Source organism: Lutjanus erythropterus, chromosome 3 (genome assembly GCF_056507025.1).
Source record: "Lutjanus erythropterus isolate fLutEry1 chromosome 3, fLutEry1.hap2, whole genome shotgun sequence".
Lineage (NCBI taxonomy): Eukaryota > Metazoa > Chordata > Actinopteri > Lutjaniformes > Lutjanidae > Lutjanus > Lutjanus erythropterus.
Genome location: NC_139319.1, coordinates 38819966 through 38828364, shown reverse-complemented (window position 1 = coordinate 38828364; position 8399 = coordinate 38819966). Strand labels below are relative to the sequence as shown.

Genomic DNA, 8399 nt, shown 5'->3' with positions numbered 1-8399 from the left:
TGGTGTGAGCTGTTGAGTTTTGGAGATATCTGCTGTAGCGGTGTCTCTTTTTTAAAAAACTCAACAGCAATGTCTCTTTCCAGTAATCAAAACTATGGTCAATATCTCCAAAACTGAAACTCACACAAAAAAATCTAGAGTCGTGTCAAACTTCAGGCCTGCTGACTGCATCTGGCCCATCACCTATTTTTAAGTGGCCCTAGAGAGGATAAAGGGACTACAATTTGTGTAATACATAATTCTGAATCTGTGACTTTAACCTCAGAATTTCAGATTTTTTTTCTCAGAGTTATGGTTTTAAAATTTCAGAGAATAGAGGGTTTTTTTTCTCATATATGTATGGCTTTAATTCCCCAGTTCCATTATTTATACATCGCTGTCGTACTGTAACATGATAACAAGCAGATACATTTATAGTGCCTCACATTTACATCTGGGCCTTTGAGGGCGACCATAATGCTGATGGGACTCAGCATGAACTTCAGTTTGACAGCCCTGATCTAGATGGATATACAGTATAGCACCACTGACAGGAGGACAAATATGTATTTTTGAATTTACAAAACCAGGCTGAGGTCATGCATTGTCCAACAATAGGGAGGTCACTAATGACAATGCTTCCTGAATCTACTACCAGAACGCCGATACAATGAGATAAGGCTCATGACTTAATGCTGTTGAGTTTTATAAGGCCCAACGTGATGAGTAGTAGTCATAAACATTTAGACTTGACATAACAAATGACTGAAATCTGCAACGACATGTCCAAAAACATGAAATCCTAAAAATGGACACTACCCACAGAAAATTCACATTTTCCTAGAAAGTAGCAGAGTTTCATTCTTCATGCTCACATCTGTTTCAGTCACACAATTCACTGTTTTACACAAGACGGTATTTTCAAGTTTCTATATTGTGCCTTCCTTAATTTGGCCACTGCGAGAGGAAATATCTGCTACAAAAGAAAGTGGAAGTGAAGCAATGGGTCAATCAGCAGAGTTGATACTAAAAATACACAGTTACAGAGAGTTCACCTGAGGTCAACTGGTGTTTAATGCATAAATTAGAAACAGAAACAGAAAACTGTATGTGTGACACTGGAGAGTGTTTTGGCCCCTTATACGTGATCAGAACGGAGTGTTTCAGATTATTTTATTTGTATTATTTTATAAATACCAGAAGAAAAACGGAAAGAAGAGATACAGCTTGAGGGAGAGAGTGTGTGTGTGAGGCATGGTTCCCCACAAACATCTCCTCCTTGTAGTTGAACCTGTAACAGTCAGATTTTGTTGTGTGTGTGTGTGTGTGTGTGTGTGTGTGTGTGTGTGTGTGTGTTTGTGTGTCTACATCTTCTCGTAGCTGAGTTCATGTCCACAGGTGGTGCAGGTTTTCTTGTAGAGGTCCTCCTCTGGATCCACCACCTCCTCTGGTCCATACTGATGCTGGTGAACACTGGTGTCTTTGGTCCACATGCTGCTCCTCACCTGCCTGCGCAGCTCTGACACACAAACACACGACACGTCAGCACACTGACAGTCGTCCCACATGCTGATGTTTAAGGATTTTGGCTCAAAGAGGAAACCAACCTTTGACCTTCTTGTTGAAGCGTTTTTGTTTCTGCACCTCTCTGTTCTCTTCCCTTGTCTCTCTGGCCTCCTCCAGCGCCTCCTCTGAACCCCACACCTCCATACACCGCTTCTCCACCTGGCCACACAAATACACACACGTACATAGCTCATCTCATTAAAATATATTATACTTTACAGAACAACAAGGGGTTATTTGACCAAAATGACAGCGGCTTTTGGGCTGGAACAATTCGTTTCATTACTGATTAATCTATCAACCATTGTTTTGATTTTTGATTTGATTTTGAGTCTAAGGGTACATCTTCAAATGTCTTGATTTGTCATCATCAGTAAATTGATTACCATCAGTCCCTCCACGTTTTTGAGATTGTTGTGATCTAAAACCCCCGATTTCACGGCAGCTTTTCTAAAAAACTGTGACGCATGTTGCAATGTTTTTAGGCATTTCTGATGTGAAATTCTGGAAGCAAGTGACAATTACAAAAAATATAATTCATTTAAAATCAAACGCAACTTGTTCTGGTGAGAATAAAACCACACTCTGCTCCATACCTTACGAGGATTACAAAAATTCTGACTTAAATGTGAATGAAGAAGGTGCACAAAACATTGGTGAATGCTAATAACAATTACAAAACTTTGTGTTCTTTTCAGGATCCATGACAAAAAAAAGATATAAAAAATAATGAGTAATAAAACATTGAGTCCGTTCATTGAGATGTACATGTATGAAGCAGGTGTGGGGGACTGCTGGGATTGGTGGGACTCGCAGTAAGCTACGATGATTGGTCAAATTTGACAAAATTGCAAGGTTGTGCAGAATTCGCGGGGACTGGTTGAACTTGCGTGAATTGTTGCGATCTTCCTGAAGAGACTTTATTGTGTTATTGTGCTGTCTCTGTGTTCTGACCTGCCACAGGACTACAAATGCTAATTTATTAAAAATATCACAAATTATCAAAGCCAAAAGTTGTTCAAACAGCAAATCCTCACATAAGCTAATAAAAAACAAATGTTTGGCATTTTTACTAAAAGATTAAAGATCAATCCTTTATAAAACTCAGTGTCAATCAATTTTCTGATGATAGACTGATTGATTGGCAAATGCAGGCTTGGTTAGTAACGGATTACACCTGACAAGATTACTTAATGAGGACAAAAAAACTGTATTCCATTGCAGTTACAGAAAAAAATCTGACTACGGTTAAATCTAACAAAAATGGGAATTATTAGCAGGATTACAGTTCTCACAAGTTTCACACCTCTGGTCTCGTGTGAAACAAGTTCATCCTACAGCTTCCAGTTACTGTGAAATCCTTGTTTTTAAATAAGAAAAGAGGAACAACATCACAGTTCAGTGACAGTTCTGCCTTCAGCTAAGAAAATACTGTCATCATCCAAGAACTCAATATTTAAATTTAAAGAAACATTTACAAGTAAAACCAAACTGCTAATGTGAGCTACAGAGAGATCCAGTTAGCTAAATATTGATACTACTGCTGAAAAATATTTGGGGACTGTAGGTGGTGATGATGAACAGCTGGACAAATAATTAAAAAACTTAACAAAGAACATAAAACATTATTTTGAGCTGAAGCCTTTCACAAAATTTGGGACTGAGATCATCCAAAAGTAATGGAATGGAATCAAGTTACATTATTTTAATAGTGATACTTGGATTAAGTTACTGACTGTATCTTTTAAGAGCTAATTAGTAATTTTGTAACTATCACTTTCATAAAAGCATCTTCCAATGCTTTTCAATTATTTTGTCCAATTCTCAAATATCTACTGATTTTACAGGGACACATTTTAAACCAAATTGCAACAATTTTTCTCTCTTCATTTGGGCTGGGTATCACTGCTCAGTACTCAAGGTATTGTGTAAGGTATAGGTGTTTTTGCTTGCAGCTAATCGCTGCACACGTTCTCCATAAAGAAAAACATTTTGAAAAAAGGTACTGAATGATTATTTGGTGTTTGTGCATCGGTTCGTATCGTGCTGGGGGACCACGGCTCCGGCGTGTCACAGAGCCATGTTTCAGGTCCACCCAAAAAATCCCAAACACAGGAATCTTGAACAACACTCCAACTCCACAATTCAACACTACATAGTTCTCACTCTTTTCACGTTTTCAGCAACAGTTTTCTAACAAATCACCATTATTGCTTAAGATAAATACAAATCAATATGGGAAAATGGATTGAGACATTTTTGCTCAGATCTGCCCCACCATCCATCCATCCATCCATCCATACACACACACACACATACACACACACACACACACACACACACACACACACACACACACACACACACACACACACACACACACACACACACACACACACACACACACACACACACACACCCTTGTCAGTAGACCCTGTCCTCCAGTGTGTACCTGTAGTTTGAGGTAGAGCTTCATGTCTCCCCAGCGTGGGTTGTGAGGGTTCTTCTTCAGTATGAACCTGAGCGGAGGTTCTCTCTTGTCCAGGTCACAGTCCTTCAGCAGGTAATGCTGCTTGGCCTCGGTTCTGGAGATCAGCTTATGCTTCTCCTCATTGTCTCTGGGGGACAAAGATGCTTCCACTGTTAATCCAGCTGGTTGATTTTCAGCCACGTGATTGTAAAAAGAAAATGTTATGATGTGAAAAGAAACAGAAAACTCTCCAGGTATCTGCAGATTTCTTAATTTGAACAAAAAACTTTCTGATTAAACAGAACTAGTTGACAATTTGAGGCAAATAGATGACCAGAAAATCACTAGGAGTGTCACAATTTTATTTGATTTTTCAAGTTTAACATGTACTTTTTAGCACTGATGGCAATGCCTCAGTTAGACTACTGAGCCTTGATATTTAAAGATCAACACATAATTGTTTTTATGGTCTGACTATCATTTACATTTTCACATTCTTCATAAAAAAGATATCAAGAGTTCTTTTTTGGTCACAATCTATTTTACAGCACTCTACTACGATGTAACAATTTGTAGTTTTAAATCAGACAAAAACTTGAAATATGTTCATTTTTTGTCATTAAACAAACACTATATACTATACACTATACGCTCATGAGACACATTATACACTTAACAGTACACTAAAAAAAATTAAAAAGCTGCATATTGTATCAAATTAGACTTAAACTATATGACTTTTAAGTCCACTGAACAGGACTGAGTCACAAACAGAAACTCCCTGGACAAGACAGTTCCTCCTGATGTAATGATGTTGCTGGTTATAATTTACAGTCAACGTGTGTGTGTGTTTGTGTGTGTGTGTGTGTGTGTGTGTGTGTGTGTGTGTGTGTGTGTGTGTGTGTGTGTGTGTGTGTGTGTGTGTGTGTGTCTAGACGTGACTGAGTCATAAACAGAAGATGCCTGGATGTGGCTGTTCCTCATGATGACGTGATGCTGCTTTGTAGTATTGTTTTATTGCAAATTGTACTGTGGAAGTTGTTGAGTTTGCAATTGTAATCAGTGCTGTAATCTGTGGCAATGCACAAATAAAATTGTTTTTTGTGCAATATGCTGAGCTCCATCATCAGAGACATACTGTATGACGTGACTATGACTGAAGAAAAGAGATCCTGGCTATGCAAGTGACCACCTAGAAGCCAACCATGAGACACACACCCAGACTTGATCGACCTGGGTTGGGCCCGCCTCGTGATAAAAGGCTGAAACACTCAATGATGTCTTGGTCCACGACTGATGATGTCTCATACTGGTAACTTCATATGGTGGCCACCTCCAAAAACACACCAACGTAAGTATAGTGCTGATCGACACTCAGTCCAAAGGTAAGAGTAGTGCTCAATCTTCAGGGATTGTAAAACCCAGTCCTATCAATGAATCTATAAATAACATGTTCTTTATTGGACAATAATTTTACATTAAAGTAGCGCACTACACTAATAAGACAGAACAAGCTGTACTAAACCCTAATTAGGCTTTAATAGGGGGTAATTGGGGACACATTACAACAGAACTGTGCTGTAAACTAAAGTGAAATCACATATCTGCCACTTTTAGGACTGAAAAACTGAACTTTACTCAGATTGCTTATTATCATAAAACTAGTATTTAATATCCAAGATACTGTTTGGTTTTGTATATATATATATTTTAAAAAAATCCAGTTTTTGATTATTCTTTTATTTGTTGGCTTTCCCAAACATATCTACTATTCACCATGATTAAATGATCAATTGCAGAATACATATACACTGACTGATGCCCTTTTAAATCAATCAATCAATAAATAAAAGATAGTTTCATAGTTTTACATGTGTCTTAAAAGTCAAGTGTGTAAGATTTAGGTGGCTCTATTTGTAGAATATGGCCGAAATTGAATGAAATGTCCCTGCTGTGGGACGAATAAGGGATTATCTTATTTTATAATATTTATTGGGGCCACCATGGTATTTTCCACACCCTTGGAAGGTAAGGATGAGGTGAGGTGTTCATTTTTCTGTATATATATTATCATATATACATATATATTTATAAGTAGATATATTTTTTATGTGTTTATTTTGCACACAACAAAAGGAGGAAAAGCAAATTGTGGAGGTGAGATTAAAAAAAAACAAGCGAGCCAACATGCAACCAAAATAAAATAAATCACATAAAACAAGCAAAAGCATAAAACAAATACATCAACGTTGGTGCTTGCAATCTGCAGGCTCACCACTAGATGCCACTAAATCTTACACACTAATTCTTTAAAACAATATCCACACACACAAAATAACAGAAATTTAACAAAATAATTGTACTGCAATAAATAAAAAAGAAAAGAGAAGTACCGAAAATGATATTGAAAAGCCAACAATTACAACTATACTTAGATTATAGTATGAAAAACATGACTGACAACCAAAACAATTCAAAAACTGCAAGTAAAATGATTAACTTTAAGGAATAAAAAAGGATTTTAATCTTTGAGAGAGAGAGAGAGAGAGAGAGAGAGAGAGAGCGAGAGAGAGAGAGAGCGAGAGAGAGAGAGCGAGAGAGAGAGAGAGAGAGAGAGCGAGAGAGAGAGAGAGAGAGAGAGAGTGAGTGAATGAGTGAGTGAGTGAGTGTGTGTGTGTGTGTGTGTGTGTGTGTGTGTGTGTGTGTGTGTACCTGCACTTGTCACAGACACACAGGTCAAAGCTGTTGCTCAGGTAGGAGTCCATAAAAGGTTTCTGACAGTCATCACACACAAGGTAGTCTGGCTCAATCACTGGAGCTGAATACAAAACACACACACACACACACACACACTTACACACATGTAAATAAACATGCATGCACACATTTAAGTTGCACACATTTAAATTACACACATACACACACACACACCTGGCTGATGCACAACCTTCCTGGTCTTCTGCTCTTCCTCTCCGTCCTCCTCCTCCTCGATGAAGAAGCCGGCCCCGGAGTCGATGGTCTTGGAGACTTTGGCCGACGTCGCGCCCTCCACCGCGGACAAAGGGCGGCTCGCCAGTCGGGCTTGACGGAGCATCAACGCCCGCTGTCGGTTCCGCTCGATTTTAGCTCGCATGGCTGCAGAGAGCTCGGGTTTGGGACTCTGTTCGGGACCGGGAGCGGCAGCATCCAGTCCTCCTGACTCTGACGGATCCATGTGGTTCTGTTGAACTGCGATCACCTCATAGGAATGAATAAAATAACTCTGAATACCGGGTCGTGTTGAGTTCCATCCCTTGTGCAGCGTTGTACTGTTGTTATAAAACTGACGACCGCCTCTTGAAGGGAACTCTTGATATGCGAAACACTCGCGAGATTTGTACACTTTGTTTCTTCATTGTGCACGTTGTACGGAATAATGTTTTATGTTGTGTTTTATGAATAAAAATCAAAATATGGACAGGTTTACGGACAGAAAACATTGTTGTAGTTAGAAACATATCATGCTGTGGGTTAAAATGTTCATTCACGCGAGATCTTTCGTGGTTCTGGGGTTCCCTTCAAGCCATGACCGAAATTGATAGCAGCGTGCTTCCGGCTTCTTTCTCTTCTTCTACTGCTTTATTTCAAAGTTTTAGTTGAAATACTGCCACCTCCTGCTTCGGATCGTGAATGACCAGAGATAATCGCACATTAGTCTTACAGTGACAGTTTTATTTATTTATTTTTATTTATTTCAAAATGTAATGAGAGAGTACAGCCCTTGAGATGCACCATCTCGTTTTCAAGGATATCCCCTTGAACATGGCAATTAACAAACATTAAAAAAAAAGATTTTAAAAAAGTAAATAAATACATATTTATGTATACTACTACTACTACTACTACTACTACTACTACTACTACTAATAATAATAATAATAATAATAATAATAATAATAATAATGTACAAAGACAAAAAAGTTTGGAACAGGAGCATGCTCACCACTGTGACACATCATATTTTCTTTTAACAACACTAAGTAAGAGCTGAGGACATTAATTGTTGAAGTTTTGAAAGAGAAATTCTTTCCCATTCTTGCTTGATATATGACCCCTATACCATCACACATGCTGTTTTTTGAAGTTAGCGCTGGTAACGATCTGGATGGTCCTTCCATTATTTACCTCAGCTGCATCAGTCCATCTCAGATGATGATGATGACGGTGTCTCTTTGCAAGAGTCTTAACTTGCAGATGCAGTGACAAACTGTGTTTACCAACAATGGTGTTCCAGAGCCCATGTAGTACCCTTTATATAACTATATGGGTTTTTAATGCAGTGCTGCCTGAAGAGTCAAAAATCATAGACATTCAACGTTGCGATTTCTCCAGATTCTCTAAATCT

The 8399-nt window shown here is 38.4% G+C and overlaps 1 protein-coding gene across 1 annotated transcript; it reads right to left on the bottom strand.

The window, feature by feature from the left end:
- Positions 1 to 893: 893 nt before the first annotated feature.
- On the bottom strand, positions 894 to 7451 carry xpa (xeroderma pigmentosum, complementation group A). The gene is made up of 5 exons (XM_084714181.1): positions 6947 to 7451; positions 6728 to 6833; positions 3998 to 4163; positions 1587 to 1704; positions 894 to 1498 (listed from the first exon to the last, which is right to left on the bottom strand). Exons 1-5 carry the CDS (start codon positions 7227 to 7229, stop codon positions 1344 to 1346), a joined length of 828 nt encoding a protein of 275 aa, XP_084570307.1. The 5' UTR covers positions 7230 to 7451; the 3' UTR covers positions 894 to 1343.
- Positions 7452 to 8399: the final 948 nt, after the last annotated feature.

Coding starts and splice junctions, on each gene's coding strand:
- xpa (XM_084714181.1), bottom strand. CDS start 7,229: ATGGATCCGTCAGAGTCAGGAGGACTGGATGCTGCCGCTCCCGGTCCC. Junction 6,834..6,946: donor GAAGGTTGTGCATCAGCCAG/GTGTGTGTGTGT, acceptor TTTTGTATTCAG/CTCCAGTGATTGAGCCAGAC. Junction 4,164..6,727: donor TGTGTCTGTGACAAGTGCAG/GTACACACACAC, acceptor TTTGTCCCCCAG/AGACAATGAGGAGAAGCATA.